The sequence below is a fragment of the Hevea brasiliensis genome, chromosome 10, assembly GCF_030052815.1.
Source record: "Hevea brasiliensis isolate MT/VB/25A 57/8 chromosome 10, ASM3005281v1, whole genome shotgun sequence".
NCBI classification, from domain to species: Eukaryota; Viridiplantae; Streptophyta; class Magnoliopsida; order Malpighiales; family Euphorbiaceae; genus Hevea; species Hevea brasiliensis.
The window spans coordinates 4433521-4451574 of record NC_079502.1 but is presented as its reverse complement, the minus strand read 5'-3'; the positions used below and the strand labels follow the sequence as shown (position 1 = coordinate 4451574).

Sequence of the window (18054 nt, the reverse complement as noted above, 5' to 3'; positions counted from 1 at the left end):
TATTTCTTTTTTTGAATCACTTCATTTGGAGTTTTGTAGCTCAAGTTATGATCATTTTACCATAACTGGCCGGATTGACCTGTACCCAGAATTTCTGGACAATTTGGTTCTACAAGATTTGGTATCCTAAATTGGACTAGTAATTTGAATTAGTTAGGTTCAGAATTTAAGTTTGTGTTCTTCATGAAAGTTGTAGGGCTATGTCTCAACTTTCTGCTGGTAAAATTTTAGATCAATTGAACTTTTCTACACTAAGTTATGACCATTTGAACAAATACTATTCATTTTGTCATTTTCTAGGAACAACATGTTGATCACCCGGATTAGGGTAATTTTCGGGTCAATTTGGTTTGGTTTTCTGGGCAGGGTTTCTTCACCAAAGTTGTGCCATTTTGTGTCTAATTTCATGTCCAATTGGCCTTGCACCAATTGAACCTATACAACTCCAGTTATAGCTGCCCAAACATGCTGGACTCACATTCAGACCTGCAGGGCTACTCAAGGCAGCATATCATTTCAATTCCAATACCATAATGGTCTCCAATTTAAGGTCAAAATTCATTAAATGGTCACTAATTGACCATTATAATTTAATTTAAACATCTAAGCATTAAACCATCAATTAAATCTCAAAACCCTAGCCCTAACAATCCAACACTTTATCTAACATACACAAATCAATATCTAACTCTAATATAATTATCAAACATCATTCCCAAGCAATTTAATTCAATCAAATCAACAATTCTCAACCTTCCCCCATGACTGCCAAAAATTAGAATGTTCATAATATGCATATTTTCTTCAAATTTTCTCTATTTTCTAACTTAACTCAAGGTTCAAATCTAAAATATAAAGAGAGAAGTAAGAGATTTAGCACTAACCTTGAATTGGCTAACCCTTGACTTGTTAAAACTTCAATATCTCTTTAATTTTCTGATACTTAAAGCTTTCTCAAGGTGTAAGATGAAATTTTAGTGAAGACAACTAGGAGTTTTGGGGTGAGATAAGGGAGAAAATAAAGCTTACAAGCTTCATAAATGGTGGAACCCCTTCTCTCTCTCTCTCTCTCTCTCTCTCTCTCTCTCTCTCTCTCTATGGTGCGGCTGTTTGAAGATGACAGTGCAGATTGGTTTTTCATTTTGTCTCTTTTTTATTTAGTTTTTATCCCTTATAAAAGGCTTATCAATTTGTGATTGGGTGGAGAGTGTTTAATGACATCATATGATGTCATAATTCCTAATTTCTTTCATTTTTCTTTCATTTTCTTTTCTACTGATTTCCAATTCAATTTTTAGTAATATTTTTTCATATTTTAGATCATAATAATTATTTACTTAACTGGACAAGTCGGCCAAAAATCATCTCTGAAGACGAAATGACCAAAATGCCCTCCGTTTGGCTTATTAAGCCAAAATCTTCTGTACCAATCGAAAAATTTTTCTAAACATTTTCTTGGCATTCTAATGCCATAGAAACCTCAATGACTCTTCTCTGGAGTCTCAAAAATTAATTCACGAATTTTCTCCAGGGTTTAGGGCTTCTAGCTGCGAAAACCGTAACTTTCCACTGGGTTACCCATCGCTAGGGCACTGGCTCATTTAACTTGGTTGTATTTTATTTCTAAAATTTTTCCTCAATTTTTCTTATTAATATTTAAATTATTTATGACTCCTCACTCTAGTCTAAATATTTTTTCAGATGTTCTAGCTGTCCAGACCGACAACGGTTATTGGAACAGTAGAATGTACAGAATAGCTACAGTGAGGGTGTTACAAAACTAGTTAGTTATTGTAGATTTATAACTATATAAATTAACTAAGCTAAACATATTATACTATCTCCATATTAATAGAATCTATATTAATAAAATAAATTAAAATTAATGAAACATATATAATAATGTAATAAATTATACTAAGAGAAATGCAATTGTAAGTAATTAAGGTGATCATTTAGGAGAATTGTTTCATAACAAAAAGAAAAACATAAAAATGATGTTAAAAAATTGAATGAAAATACTTAAACAATTTTATGAAAATGCACATTTAAATTTAGTCTCACTTAAAAAAAATTTATATTTTCATTTAAAAATATAATTTTTAAAATATTATATTTTTCAAAATACATGAAATAGTAATATTTTTTAAAATATATAAATTCAACAATTAATTTTATTAAAATAAAAAATTAAATAATAATTTAATTGATTTTAAAATTCACTAACTAATAGAAGAATTTAACAAGAAAACTAAAAATTTTAACGAAATTAAATACTATATTTCTCAAAAATATACTAAAGAAATAGTTAGTTTCATTTTTTTTTTTCCTGTAGTGAATCCTCCCCTTTGACAAAATGGGTCCCTGTCATGAATCGAACGGCTCCAGATGCCCCTAATCATCCAAAAGGAAAAAGAAAAAAAAAATCAACCTCCGCGTGGTGCTGTCAGGATTGATCTGCAGCCAGGCCAGAAAGGTTCAAGAATTGCGTGCGTTGTTTGGCAAGTGTCTGTAGGCTTTAGCCCATTTACACTCGCACACAAACCCCATTTTGGTTGTCGGTGCACCTTTAGATTTTCATAGATGCCTTTCGTTTTCCTTGCACACACTTCGCTTCTGCATATTTTCTTTTGGTCTTTTATAATTTAGTTTTTAAATATGAAAAATCATAATTTAATTATTTTTTTAAATAAATTATTTTTTAAAATATATTTTTATTAACATAATAATAATAATAATAATAATAATAATAATAATAGAAGTAGTTTATTCAAATCCAGAGAATTAAATTTTTATAGATTTAAAAATTGAAAAATGTGATGAATTAACTTGTTATAGTTTAATATGACTATTTGGTTAAATCTTAACAATTAAGGAATATTTTCTATTTATTAATTAAATTAATCATGTTAAATTTGACATTAATCAATGCTTTTTTTTCCATTTAGAAGTTGATTTTTTATTTGGAAATTTTGTTCCACTCGCAAACGAATAAAGGTGGTCAAAGATAACAAAGGACATGAATGACAGACAGTTATTTAAGAACCGTTAAAAAAAAAAAAGAAAACGCAAGGAGGGATGTATTTAAGATGGGTTTAACATTAATCAAGGCGGTCAAATCATAATCATTTATGTTAAATAAAATAATTAAAAGAAAAGAAACTCAAACTTATCCATAAAGTAAGTGATATACATTTCGCTTATCCATAAAATAAGTGATATACAATTTGAAGCTAAATCAAGCCAAGCTAAGCTAAATTACGTACCTCCTGAGAGAGCCGTTAAATCATACTCATAGGTTACTTGCCTCGAAAGAGAGTAGATATTACTTTATGATAAGAATGCATGGAATTCACAACGAATCTATCCCTTCTTGGATCTATCAATACGTACAAATTGAGTGTCTCTAAAATATTCATCGTGAATTTACTTAAATGGCCCTGCTTTTGATATAAGGCTATTGCTTTCTTTTCACCTAATAAATATCATTCTACTCTCAAAAAATAAAATTACATCAAAACCATGGCCATCATCCTTTTTGTCGTTTCACATGGAAATGGCTTTTTTTTTTTTTATCTTTTTAATAAATGGGAATGAGGTTTATAAATTTGATTTGAGTTTAAATAATTATTTATTATAACTCAACTCAATTCAACTAAGTCTTTATCCCAAAAATTTAGGGTAGCTATATGAATTTGCTTTCTCCACTCTAAACGATTTTGGGTTAAATCTTCAAAAATTTATAATACTTCTAGGTCTGTTGTACTACTCTCTTCCAAATCAATTTAGGTCTACCCATTTTTTTCTTTCTATCCTTTAATCTAATGCGCTCTACTTGTCTAACTAGAGCCTCCTTATATCTACGCTTCACATGATCAAACCAACTCAATCTTCCTTCTCTCAACTTATCCTCAATTGGTACTACTCTTATCTTTTCTCTAATACTCTCGTTACGGACTTTATTTAGTCTAGTATGACCACTCATCCACTTTAACATTTTCATCTCTGCAACTCTTATCTTAGACGCATATGACTCCTTCATTGCCCAACACCCGCTACCATATAACATAGCCGGTCGTATGGCTGTACGGTAAAATTTTCCTTTCAACTTATTGGGAATCTTGCGATCACATAAAACTCCTGTGGTACGTCTCCACTTCAACCATCCGGCTTTAATCCCATATGGATTCAAATAATTATTCATTACAATATGAAAATAAAAAATATAATAATTTTACATTTTTATACATAAGTAAATGTTAAATATTAGAGATCCTTTGAATACAAATATAGTAAAAAAATTTAAAATAAAAAAGAATATATTGAAATTGATATTATAAAAAAATATAAAAAAAGAATCGGTCAATCATGAAAATCTCATCGAAGGCAAGGGCAATTAGGACCACAAATTTTAAATATCAAAGCCTTCCACTGGTCACGGACCCCACGCTTCCGTCGCTCCCTCTTCGGCGAGTGATAAGGGTGTTTCTCTCCAAACGTGGTCGTATAGTAGATGTACACGAGCGCCCTATATTATCATTTTTTCAGTTTCGCTCCCAATTTCTAATAGCCAACTTGCTTTCGTAGTTTCCTAGCTAAACAGTAGAAACTAGAAAGTTTCCAAATAGCTCTAGCTCCGCTTCAAACCTCCTCTTATGTTTCTTAGCTCAACAGGTTTCTTCTTGTTGATTTCTTAATAAAGAATCAGAGTGTATATTCCTCTCTCCAGTATTAATCCAGCGTTTGAATCTAGGTAAGCTGACTTTATTTTCCGTTTGATTGCCGGGAAAATACTGGAGAAGGAAATGATGGATTGAGGAATTTGAATATTAGAAGTTTTTTTTTTTTCACGTAATAATACTGCTATTTCCGGAGTTTAATGCTCATTAATTGATTTACTTGAATTTGATAGTTTTGAATCTTGTTAGGATCTGTAATTTGATATATTAGCTTTGAATAATCTTTCTTTTTTTTTTTTTAATTTTAAAATTGTTTTAATGAGATTTCTTCAGGGTGAAGAAGTGAATCAAGGAATATGAGTAATAGTATAGGACATAATTTATTCCAAAAGAGTTTGATTCGTCCGTCGGGTTTTGAACATCGAAGCAAGCTCGATTCTTCTGGCATTCCTGCAAACTCTTTATTACAATCTGCCTCTGTGAGTCAAGGACCGCAGATACGAAGGTCGCCGATATCCTCTAGTTTTTATGGAAAAAATTTGAGAGTGCAGAAATCAAAATTAGCCGTTGGAAATCGTCGTCCAGCTATTGTCACTCCACGGGCTGTATTAGCTATGGATCCGGCATCTGAGGTAATTTCCATGTGCTGATCATAGATGGTGTTTAGTTTAGTTGGTTGAAAGGATCGTAGTGTTAGTTCTCTTCTGAACTTGTAGAAAATGGAATTATTTTAATTTTTTGGGCTGCAATTTCCATTCATTGTTAAACAAGGAAAGAAATTCAGAAAATGAATGAATTAGGATGTTTTAAAAGTTAAGAATGGAAGCAGAAACATTAAGTGATGATTTTTACCTTCCCCATATAACATGATCAGCATAGACATTTAAAAAGATTTCATGGACCAGACTAATGTTGTCTCGTTGAACTATCTAGTTTCAAGGAGGAAATTTGTAGTTCAGCTGCATTCTCTATTGGAAGCTTGTTAGTCAAGTTATTTATGAAATTTGCTTTTTGAAGTTGAGTCTAGCACATGCGGTAGGTTGTGAATTATGATGTTGAGTGAATATGTCATTCCATTTTCTGGTCTTGTCCATTTCTGTTTCCTTTATGATATAAATATCATTCATGTGGCTTTGTTTGCCTCCACTTTACTTGAGAAACATCGGAGTAATTTTGCTTTTATGGACCTACATTTCCATTCCTAAGAATGCATAGTTTATGAAGAGCTAGAGATAGGGAGCACGTTTATATACTATTTGTTTGGAATGCTTAAGAGGTTCTAACAAAATCTTTTCTTCTGGCAGCTTCTAGGAAAATTCAGCCTTGATGGAAATGTTGAATTGCAGGTATATTATATTCAACCCTGGATGTATGAATGAAGTGCCATTTGGTATCTTATTTTATTGTGAATCTGAAATGTCAAAAACGCTCATGTGGATTTCTTCTTTCTAACTGAGCAGGTTTTTGTTAGCAATCACACTTCTGTTTCAACTGTGCAAGTACACATTCAGATAACATATAGTAGTGATTCTTTGCTCCTACACTGGGGTGGGATACGTGATAGAAAGGCGTAAGTTCAACTCTGTTAGTGAGCATTGGATATTTGTGATTTCTTTTAGTTTTGATTGATGTTATTATAGTTTTGAACTTCTATCTTTCTCTCTAATGATGCTTTTGCTTCTTTTTTATTTTTTATTTTTCCAGAAAGTGGGTGCTTCCTTTGCGTTGCCCAGATGGAACAAAAAATTATAAGAACAGAGCCCTTAGAAGTCCTTTTGTGAAGGTAGGTGCAAAAAGGCGGAACTTGTTTGGTTCATATAGTCTTTCATTTGCTTAAAAGAAAAAAAAAAAGCTTTGACCAACATAAATAAATAATTAGCTGGTCCTTTGTTTATGCATGTTCTTTGCTAGTCTGGCACCAGTTCTTACCTCAAAATAGAGATCGATGATCCTGCAATACAAGCCTTAGAGTTTCTTATACTTGATGAAGCGCGGAATAAATGGTGAGCTTCTATAGCTAATACTTTTTCTAGTGTTATATGTCTTATATGAGCTAATTACAATGGATGTCTGGTTTCTGTTCTTTGTTTATTTTTTTGTTTGCAGGCTTAAAAATAAGGGTGATAACTTTCATGTTAAGTTACCTGCGCGAGAGAAGTTGATAATTCCAAATATCTCAGTTCCTGAAGAGCTTGTACAAATTCAAGCATATCTGAGGTGGGAAAGAAAGGGTAAACAAATGTATACCCCAGAACAAGAAAAGGTAAGTGTTAAAAGTTTTATCAGTTTCAATAGGGAAAATAGTGGGAGAAAAATGTGGTTTTTGTGGATGTATAGAAATCACAATTTTCATTTTCTTTGCCTTTGTGCTTTTTTGGGCTTGTGCATTTTCCTAGTTATAATTTATAAAAAACAATGTTTTCCTTATCGCAGGAAGAATATGAAGCTGCTCGTATCGAGCTATTGGAGGAAGTAACCAAGGGTATTTCTGTTGAGGACCTCCGAGCAAGGCTGACAAACAAAAATGATAGATATGAAATTAAGGAGCCAGCTGTGTCTAAAACAAAAAGCAAGATACCTGATGATCTCATACAGGTTCAAGCTTATATAAGATGGGAAAAAGCAGGTAAACCCAATTATTCTCCAGAGCAGCAACAGGTAACTTTACTTTCTCCTTTTGCTTGGTTAGTTTCTGTAATGTTTTCCTTTTAAGGGCTCATGCTGGAGAAATGAACATTAACAGTTGCTTATTTGTAATTTATTAGTGATGAGGTTGTTATTCATTACTTATATTTGACATTCTTTGTTGTAATTTTGTATATATAGAGGGAATTTGAGGAAGCAAGAGAAGAATTGCAGAAAGAACTGGAAAGAGGTGTATCTCTCGATGACTTGCGTAAGAAGATCACTAAAGGAGAGATCCAAAGCAAGGTTTCAAAGCAGCTGGAGAAAAAAGGATATTTTAGTATTGAAAGGATTCAGCGTAAAAAGAGGGACTTAGCACAGCTTGTCACCAAATATGCTGCTAAATATGCCGAGGAAGATGTTTCAGTAGAACCAAAACTAAAGGCCTTGAAGGCAGTTGAACTTTTTGCTAAAGAAAAGGAAGAACAGGCTGGTGATGCTGTTCTGAACAAAAAGATCTTTAAGCTCCATGACGGACAACTGCTGGTGAGAATGAGATAAAGACACTATTTATTAGTTTTCCTCTATGCTATGATCTACAAGGAGCTTATACTTCTATGAATTTTTCTAACATTCAAACTTCTTGCACATTGTGAAGGTGCTTGTGACCAAGGCTGCTGGTAAGACGAAGATTTATGTTGCCACTGATTTCGAAGAGCCGGTCACTCTTCACTGGGCGTTATCTAGAAAGGGTAGAGAGTGGTTGGTAAGTTTTTTTAATAATAGATGTGGTCCTCAAAACAATTTATGCCTTTGGTGTTAGTATCATTGTTTGTTTTTACATAAGTATTGGCCAGCATTTTTGTTAATTGGTCATATAAAATGTGTGGATATTTTGCAGGCACCGCCACTGACTGTGTTGCCTCCTGGTTCAGTTGCTCTGAGCGAGGCTGCTGAAACACAACTTAAAAGCATTTCTTCTACTGAACTTTCTTATCAGGTGTGCAAAGTAAATTTCCTTTGTCCCATGTGCCATGTTGCATCTGAACATTGCTATAAATATCACCTTTTCAATCTGCTTTTCGAAGGAGAATTACTGGTGGAGCAATAGGTAATAGGTCCATTCAATTTAAATTCATCAAGAATTGACATATGATTAGAATATCCTGAATTTGATTTCCAGGTCCAATCCTTTGAAATGGAGATCGAAGAAGATAATATTGTAGGGATGCCCTTTGTGCTTTTGTATGATGGAAAGTGGATAAAGAATAATGGCTCAGACTTTTATGTTGAATTTAGTGGCGAACCTAAGCCATTCCAAAAGGTTGATTTCTGTTTGATATTCTGATAGGAATTGAATGTATTCTGCTCTTTCTTTCATGACCTTTCTCCTTTAATTAACTGGACTATTCTGCATAAAAGGATGCTGGTGATGGAAGAGGTACAGCTAAAGTTTTATTGGATAGAATTGCAGAGCTGGAGAGTGAAGCACAGAAGTCCTTCATGCATCGGTCAGTAATCTGCTCATGATTTTTGCTATAAAAAAAATAATAAAAAAATAAGAATCTTTCCATGATTCTCAAGGTCATTGAGTGTGTCTGACATGCAAGAACCTGTGGCTGCTTTTTCACATGATCATTTTGGGATTTGAAGTTGCCATAATGTGAATTTGTTTGCTTTTCTGCGTAGAATCTGACTTCATCTTGAATGCCTAATTTGCTAATTTGTTTTTCTTTATTGCATGCTGTTGCAGAGCCAGAATTTCTCTTTTGTAGGATCATTTGTTTAAGGAGTAATCTGTCACACACACACACACACACACACACACACGTGTTAAGCTTTTCAATCACCATCAAAATTTGAAACATAAGTAACGGTATAGTAAAGAGTAATAAGTCTCAAAAAAATAATTTTGAATAATTAGGAAATCATTAAAATTTTTTGTTACATCAAAATATCAAATGAGCTACTCATGTCTTTCAATTAATTTTATCTAAAAAAATAGCAGCAAGTCGAGATAATTCTATTATTAATCATCCTATCTAATAGGATTTGAATTGAAAATCCATTTTACAAAAATCCTATAAACATTTACATGTCATAAAAAAATTAAAAATAAAAATTTATAAATGAGTAATAACTTATAAGGCAAAAAGAAAAAAGAAAATTTAAATTCTTTTAATGTATTTCAAAATTGAAAAATATAAGATTGACCCCAATTTCATATATTTCTACTAATTTGAGTTTGAGTCAATTTATTAGAAATGCTTAAACTTTTTTTTATTAAATATATAGTTTTGAGAATTTTCCAAGTATACACAGCTCTGCCCCTGATTGCATGCCTTTTTTATTCACTTGGTCTAGTGTAGATGTTATGTGTGTAGGTATAGAGGCATTTCATTGGATCATTTATGTTGCCTTCAGTAGCTAGTCTCAGATTATAGTACTAGTGGTCTTGTTATGTAAGATCACATGGCAATTGGCAACACCAAGAACTGTGGCTTAGATTGTTGCTAACTGGAACTGCAATCTTCACTTCAATACCTAATCTCCCCAGTTATCCTTTTTTTCTTTAAATAAATTTTATTTGTTGTCAATTTTCAGAAAATAACATCCGAGAGCTTTAGCAAGATGGGGTTTGGCTTTCCAATTCCTAACTGCTTATTGCATGAAATTTGTGCTTTTGATTGCTTCAATTCAGAAAACACCTTGTGACACACAACAATTTGATCAACATTATGAACAAGAATTTGAGTTCATGAGAGTGAAGAAAATCAGAATCCATCTGCTTAATTATCGTTATCTCTATACTTTCTGTTAAATTTTAGCAGCGAGTGGTTTCACCAAAATATATATATATTCTGATTAGTTTTACTTGTGGACTTGTTGTCCTGAAACTTGCCTATATTGATTGCTTTATTTTGTGCTCAAGTTATCCTTGAGATTAATAACTACAACACAATGTGCACTAGGCTTGAACTTTTCGTCTGAGATGGATAGTGCTTGCTCATAATCAGTTAGCTTGTTTTATGATATTTGAATTCACTGCATGCTGATAGCAATAATGTTTTCTATGGCTCTGTTTAAACAAAAATAAATATACAAACATTTGTAAAAATGTTCAATAAATATTGATAGTAGACTAATTCTAGGTTAATAGGGTTTACGATAATGAGGATGAAACTTTTGTTTTCCCAGAATTAATTCTCCCTCACCACACCCCAACCCCCCCCTCCAAACCAAAAAAAAATTATGATAATGAGTAGATAATGAAATAGCCGCAAAGCTATTGTTTTCCTCATTTGCTTCACAACTACAAGAAGTTTCATGAGACTTACAGGGATTTGGTGTAAACTTGATCATTTATGAATTATGAGAAGTATGAACTTATGAAGTTCTTCAGGTGTCTCATTTTCAGATCTTTGTTCATTATGGTAGTTAAAATTATACTATGGTTGATTAAATTACTAAATAATGTCTTCTCTATCTTATGCTGCATGAGTTTACTAATTTGACACGAGAACTCATATCTGGATTTCTGAGAATATTGTTATTTGTTATTCTTCTGGAAGTAATGAGCCTTATTGTTCTTTATTTTCCTAGATTTAATATTGCAGCTGATTTGATGGAGCAAGCAAAGGATGCTGGAGAGTTGGGTCTTGCAGGAGTCTTGGTGTGGATGAGATTTATGGCCACGAGGCAACTTATTTGGAACAAAAACTACAATGTCAAACCACGGTAAACTTGTGGGATTAACTTCACATTATGATGAGTCATTCTTCTTATTAGCATCAGATATTTGACATGTGAAACTTCTGATATTGCATTACTTGCAAAACTGGACTGTAAAATAACTTGCCCTGTCCAGCACTGATCTTTATCTGATGATTTTATTCACATTTAATTGCAGTGAGATCAGCAAGGCACAGGATAGGCTGACAGACTTGCTCCAGAATATATATACAAGTCATCCACAGTATCGAGAGCTTTTGCGGATGATTATATCTACTGTTGGCCGAGGTGGTGAAGGTGATGTGGGACAGCGTATTCGGGATGAAATCTTAGTTATCCAGGTCAATAGTGAATCTTTCCTTATTCTTTTTCTTCGTCAATTGTCTGCACACTTCATATTTAGTTTCTTTGCATGGGAATTCAGCATTTGAATAATGCAAGTAATTATTGATTATAGAGAAACAATGATTGCAAAGGTGGTATGATGGAGGAATGGCATCAAAAGCTGCATAATAACACAAGCCCTGATGATGTTGTAATCTGCCAGGTATTGAAACTATGAATTTGGACATTCAAATTTGGACATTCAAATTCGGTGATTTTCATGATCTAGAACTTCTGTAAAATACCTTTCTTTTCAGGCGTTAATTGATCACATTAAAAGTGACTTTGACATCAGTGTGTACTGGAAAACTTTGAATGAAAATGGAATAACGAAAGAACGACTTTTAAGTTATGATCGTGCCATCCATTCTGAACCAAACTTCAGGAGAGATCAAAAGGATGGTCTTTTGCGTGATCTCGGAAACTATATGAGAACTTTAAAGGTTGGTTGCCTAAAACATTAGTGTAAAAGCTTCATGATTTGTTCATTTTTTAGACATTTTTCAGTTAAATGTGAAACTGCTGCTAATTTATTGTCAGTCACATCGGAGATTTTTATATTTTCAGTGTGTGATACATATGCAATCCTTCTTGTATAAAATGGGATTTCTGTTATGTGCCTAATATGATATAATTTTTGCCCCATGTGTGAAAGAACCAAATTACCAAATGGTTTAGATAATGCTTGCACATATACATACATTTCATATATCATTCAAAGTTTCAAACATATGATATCGTTCATGATCAATCGGGGATATTAGTATTGAACATTCTCAATTTAGTTTATGATTCAGCAGATCAAATAAATCACTATTCTCTTCTAACGTTGAGTGAATTTCCTTTGATACTCTTCATTCATTATTAACTTCATAATGTTGATCTATTCCAATTTTATTGTAGGCAGTTCATTCTGGTGCAGATCTTGAGTCTGCTATTGCAAATTGTATGGGCTATAGAGCTGAGGTAGTGCCCTGTCCTGGCTGAAGTTTCTAGACACAATTTCTTTCTCCTAGCATTTTACAACATCTTTTTTTTTTCCTGATTCTCTTAAGGGTCAAGGCTTCATGGTTGGAGTGCAGATAAATCCCATTTCAGGCTTGCCATCTGGATTTCCAGTAATGTTTTCAACTTTATTTCAGTGTTCTTCTAGATGCAATCTATGAGTGAGACAGAATAACTGAAATCCAGTTGCGTATGTTCTATATTGTTTGGAGCAGGAATTGCTTCAATATGTTCTCGAGCATGTTGAAGATAAAAATGTTGAAGCGCTTCTTGAGGTACATGAAAGTTTAGACGTCACTGAGTCAGAAGTGCAATTACCGTTTGCATTTGCACTTCAACAGTGACTTTTTGTGTTTATTTTTGAAATGCAGGGTTTACTGGAGGCTCGGCAGGAGCTTAGGCCATTGCTGTTTAAGTCTAATAATCGTCTGAAAGATCTTCTATTTTTGGATATTGCCCTTGATTCTACTGTGAGGACAGCCATTGAGAGAGGATATGAGGAATTAAATGATGATGGACCAGAGGTAAATTTGGTTGTCAACAACTGTCTCTTTAAAACTTTTTTGCTGTTATTCTCAACTGATTGTTATTTGAATTTTCTTTTTATTCTATGTCTGCTTTTAGTTTCATCTGACTTGCATATTCTTGATCACATGCTTGTTCATTTTGCAGAAAATTATGTATTTCATCACCCTGGTTCTTGAAAATCTTGCACTTTCGTCAGATGATAATGAAGATTTTATCTATTGCTTGAAGGTAAAATTGAAGTTTATTGTTCCTGGATGTCCCAGTTTTAGCTTGCCTATCATTGATCATATCTTACTATGTCTGTTCATATGATGCACAGCATGGCGTTGTTTTGATATTTCTTTCATGTGCAGGGATGGAATCATGCCCTAAGTATGTCCAAAAGTAAACGCAATCACTGGGCATTATATGCGAAATCAGTCCTCGACAGAACTCGCCTTGCCCTTGCGAGCAAGGCTGAATGGTATCAGCAAGTTTTGCAACCATCAGCAGAGTATCTTGGATCACTGCTTGGAGTGGATCAGTGGGCTGTATGTTCTAATTGTCTCATGCGCAAAACTTTGTCTTCAATGGTATATGTAGTATGGCTGCCTTTATGTTGTCCTCATAATTAATTCTTACAGGTGAACATATTCACTGAAGAAATTGTTCGTGCTGGATCAGCTGCAGCTTTGTCCATGCTTCTTAATCGACTTGATCCAGTACTTCGGAAGACTGCTCATCTTGGAAGGTTAGTGCACTATTCATCGGCGTGAAGGGTATTAGTAGAATAAAATTCTAATTCAATATAAATAAAGCCTGGCTCTGTAATAGTGAACTTTATTGGCGGGATTTTTTAGCAGTGTCTGCCAGTCATAAACTGACCTTCAAATGCAACTTTGTTGGTCTGGAACAGTTGGCAGGTTATTAGCCCAGTTGAAGCTGCTGGGTATATTGTTGTGGTGGATGAGTTGCTCACAGTACAGAACTTATCTTATGACCGCCCTACAATTTTAGTGGCAAGAAGAGTAAGTGGAGAAGAAGAAATTCCAGATGGTACAGTTGCTGTGCTGACACCTGACATGCCAGATGTTCTATCCCATGTTTCTGTGCGAGCAAGAAATAGCAAGGTAATTACATACTACATTGTGATAATCTGTCTAAATCTTTGATGGCTGACTGTTGAGACATGCATGCTACTAATTCAGGTTTGCTTTGCCACATGCTTTGATCACAACATTCTGGATAATCTCCGAGCAAATGAAGGGAAATTAATGAATCTGAAACCTACCTCAGCAGATATAGTCTATAGGTAATTCTGTGTTCTTGGTTGTTCTTGGAAAGCCTGGACACTTTTTCCTTATGAGGTGCATTAAACGAAAATTCTTGTGTCTCTGAAATAAATTGCATGAATCGAATTTAATCTATGTTCATGTTGACTTGCAGTGAGCTAAAGAAGGGCGCGCTAGCAGATTCAAGTTCAAATAACTTGAAAGAAGTTGGTCCTTCACCTATAAAGTTGATCAGAAAGAAGTTCAGTGGTAGATATGCCATATCATCGGAGGAGTTTACCAGTGAAATGGTTAGGCTTGCAAAATGGCATTGAAGTTTATGTTTTCAGATCTAATTTCTTCCCTCCTACTATTTTTCCTTTAGTTCTGTAGGGACTCGTGGCAAATTTTCTGAATACCAAAAACCTTCTATTTTTCTGGATGATCATTTTCATAGGTTGGTGCCAAATCACGCAATATCTCACATCTGAAAGGAAAAGTACCATCCTGGATTGGGATTCCTACATCAGTTGCCTTACCATTTGGAGTTTTTGAGAAGGTTCTTTCAGATGGTTCAAATCAAGTATGTGCTGTCTTGAAATTTCCTTTGGCTTGCGTCCATTTTGGTTTCCTCTATGGCCACAAATTTCTTCCATCTGCTCATTCAGAATGTTCTAATATTTTCCAAGATGTTAAATAGGGTGTGTTTTTTTACATCAGTAATAACCTTTTATTCTTGAAACAATGTTTTCAGCAATTTTATGTAGGCCCATCAACACATTTTTTTGAATTTTTGATGTCGGGAACTTTCTTTTTTTTTTTGGTGTCAGCTGCTGAATGTATATGATTGTGTGTGCATTTGTGGGATCTAAGTTTTCACCCTAGAAGTCATTAAAAACATTCTTCTCTGACATGTTTTCTCTCTTCCTCTGCCCCCCAACCTTACTCCCTCTGATTGGCAGCAAGTGGCTATGAATTTGAAAGTGTTGAAGAAAAAGTTGGAACAAGGAGAGTTTAGTCAGCTCAGGAAAATTCGCAAGACAGTTTTACAGCTGGCAGCACCCCCACAGTTGGTATGTTCTTTATGCATTTCACCTAACGTTATATATCCTGCTTAGCTGATGATAAGATCCAAAGAACATGTTTCTTCCTTGCTTAATCTACAATTTCCTTGGAATATTCAGGTAATTTATTTTGAAGAGTTACTTGCAATTTTTTAGGAGAGTTTTTTTGTGCATGTAACTTTTTACTCTTCATATCCCTCGTCCCATTTCCTGCCAACATATTGGTGGACCACACGGTACACACTGCAGGTTTGGTTCAACTTTAAGGTATTTTTATGCTCTGTATATGTTTATACTCCTCCCTTCACATTTGTGGGCCTTCCAATGGAACAAAAATTTCCCCTAACCTTTTATGTTTCTTGGTAATTATGAAATAGAACTGAAATGAAATGGAAGTGTGATAGGGCATCAAGGGTGGTTCTAATATAGAAAGCAATAGTTGATAGGATATACTTAATTTCAGGTGCAAGAGCTGAAGACCAAGATGAAAAGTTCTGGGATGCCTTGGCCTGGTGATGAAGGTGAACAGCGATGGGAGCAAGCATGGATGGCTATAAAGAAGGTAAACTGCTTTCCATGATTGTGAGTTGCACATGACCAACATTATGATTCCCCAGTTTTGGTCAATGTGGCAGTCCTTTGCTTTTATCATATGTCCTTAAATGGGTGAGTCATGGAATCGTATTCCTTAATCTAATCATGATGGTGTAATGAGCATCATGATTTCTTATTAGATTTTATTGTCAATAACTCAATATAATGCTTATTTTTCAAAAGAATTTCTCATAAAATATTATATTCAACTAAGGTTCATAATTAATCAAATAATAAAAGTTGAGGATGTCAAATTTGTAAATTGAGGGAATGAAATTAACTTTAGGTTTGTAAGACATTTCAATTAGAATATTTTATAAGTGAAAGTTAAAGTAAGAATCCAATTTAGTACAGTTTAACAATATTGACATTATTTTTAATTATATCACGTATGCTAGGATTATTTACTTTTTCAATTTTTATTAAAATGAAAAAAAAAAGGGTTGGGGGGGGGGGGGGAGGTTGTGACCAATAAATTTACTGTTATATATATATATATATATATATATATATATAATTTGTTATATTAAAATCTATTAAAGGTTATTTCCTTTGCACTTTTTCTAATAAATTTGTTCCATTAAAGATTTTGTTTTGCTTGTGCATGGCATCAACTTGCTACATGCTTCAATGTCAGGTCTGGGCTTCAAAGTGGAACGAGAGAGCGTACCTCAGCACAAGGAAAGTGAAGTTAGACCATGATTACCTCTGCATGGCTGTCCTGGTTCAGGAGATAATAAATGCTGATTATGCATTTGTTATCCACACAATCAATCCATCTTCGGGGGACTCATCAGAGATATATGCTGAGGTATTGTATTTGTAATCTACTATTTACAATTCTCTTCTGGAACTTGAGTCATTTTACTAGAAAGAAGTGAAAGGAATTGATTTACCATTCCCTGCTGTTGCAGGTAGTGAAGGGACTTGGAGAAACTCTAGTTGGAGCCTACCCTGGCCGCGCTTTGAGTTTTATCTGCAAGAAAAAAGATCTGAATTCTCCTCAGGTAAGCATCTTTCTGTTATTTATTTGGAAGGATGACACGTGTAATAAATTGCTTATTTTGTTCATATCTCTTCAACTAATTTTCCATGTAACAAAATCATTTTTTAGATTCTAGTGAAGAAAAAAAACAATCTACAATTCCTTTGTTTTATAATGCGGATAGAAAACACATATTTGATGAACAATGTACCATTGTTGCTAACAATTTTGACATGTTGCAGGTGTTGGGTTATCCAAGCAAATCCAGTGGCCTCTTTATAAGACGTTCTATTATCTTCAGATCTGACTCTAATGGTGAAGATCTGGAAGGTTATGCTGGTGCTGGCCTTTATGATAGGTAAACTCCTTGAGAATTCCCTCACTCTGATAGTTATATTTAGTTAAACATTTAATGGGTGAAAGCGTTGTGAGAAAGTGATGACATCAGATCACCAATGTAACGTTCTTCTAGCAAGAATTGTTGTGCCATTGTCATAGACCATTGTAAGGAATGCTGTATGGAACTTGGCCATAATTTTTGACATTTGCATATCTGCATGTCCTTTAAAATCTCTTACAAGAATCATACAGATTATTATTTGTGCCAATGGAGACAATTAATAACTATCTACAAACTCAAATCAGTTTGTGATTAATTTTTTGGCTGATCTAGAAACTCTCTCTACTATGCAGTGTTCCAATGGATGAAGAAGAGAAAGTTGTGCTTGATTACTCATCTGATCGATTGATCACCGATGAAAACTTCCAAAAATCAATCCTCTCTAACATTGCTCGCGCAGGAAGTGCAATTGAAGAGCTCTACGGATCTGCACAAGACATTGAAGGTGTGATAAGGGACGGTAAACTCTATGTGGTCCAGACAAGACCCCAGATGTAGTTTCCATATATTTATTTTCTTTGCCTTATTTTTCCCCATCGAATTTTGCTAATTAATTGGAATTGTGCACAACGGCAAATTAAAATAGGGGACATAATATATATGAATAAGCAACAACTGTAAAAGATTTAATAAATTAGAATTTGAGCTAGACCTTCTAATTCATATTTAATTATATATATTTAATTACTTATAAGGCATTTATTGCCATATTATTAGGCTTAATGTTTGCAAGCTTTTGTTTTTTGTTTTTTATTGTTGGTAAATTTTGCAAGTTTTTGGTCTTAAGTGCTCTCTAATCACACAATCA

At 33.8% G+C, this 18054-nt stretch overlaps 1 protein-coding gene across 2 annotated transcripts; it reads left to right on the top strand.

Annotated features, from left to right (window-relative positions):
* Positions 1–4526: 4526 nt before the first annotated feature.
* Positions 4527–17895, top strand: LOC110631611 (alpha-glucan water dikinase, chloroplastic). 2 transcript variants are annotated; one of them, XM_021779496.2, is made up of 34 exons: positions 4527–4753; positions 5013–5311; positions 5984–6025; positions 6140–6249; positions 6384–6462; positions 6591–6682; positions 6786–6942; positions 7113–7337; positions 7506–7850; positions 7963–8070; positions 8206–8304; positions 8488–8628; positions 8727–8815; positions 10908–11042; positions 11215–11377; positions 11494–11583; positions 11678–11863; positions 12324–12386; positions 12476–12538; positions 12641–12700; positions 12797–12949; positions 13098–13181; positions 13307–13483; positions 13577–13683; positions 13849–14062; positions 14141–14244; positions 14379–14514; positions 14661–14786; positions 15166–15276; positions 15731–15829; positions 16499–16672; positions 16776–16868; positions 17089–17204; positions 17540–17895. In XM_021779496.2, the coding sequence occupies exons 2-34, from the start codon at positions 5036–5038 to the stop codon at positions 17742–17744; spliced, it is 4422 nt and encodes a 1473-aa protein (XP_021635188.2). In that variant the 5' UTR covers positions 4527–4753; positions 5013–5035; the 3' UTR covers positions 17745–17895. The 2 variants fall into 2 exon arrangements, with proteins under 2 accessions (XP_021635188.2, XP_057984951.1); XM_058128968.1 differs by lacking the exons at positions 15731–15829; positions 16499–16672; positions 16776–16868; positions 17089–17204; positions 17540–17895 and adding an exon at positions 15388–15721 and having other exon boundaries at positions 4536–4753.
* Positions 17896–18054: the final 159 nt, after the last annotated feature.

What these genes read in the sequence shown, in the direction of transcription:
- LOC110631611 (XM_021779496.2), top strand. Translation starts at nt 5,036, where the DNA reads ATGAGTAATAGTATAGGACATAATTTATTCCAAAAGAGTTTGATTCGT. An exon ending in GAAAGGGTAGAGAGTGGTTG is followed by an intron (nt 8,071 to 8,205) that starts GTAAGTTTTTTT and finishes GATATTTTGCAG; the next exon opens with GCACCGCCACTGACTGTGTT. An exon ending in TAAATGATGATGGACCAGAG is followed by an intron (nt 12,950 to 13,097) that starts GTAAATTTGGTT and finishes TTCATTTTGCAG; the next exon opens with AAAATTATGTATTTCATCAC.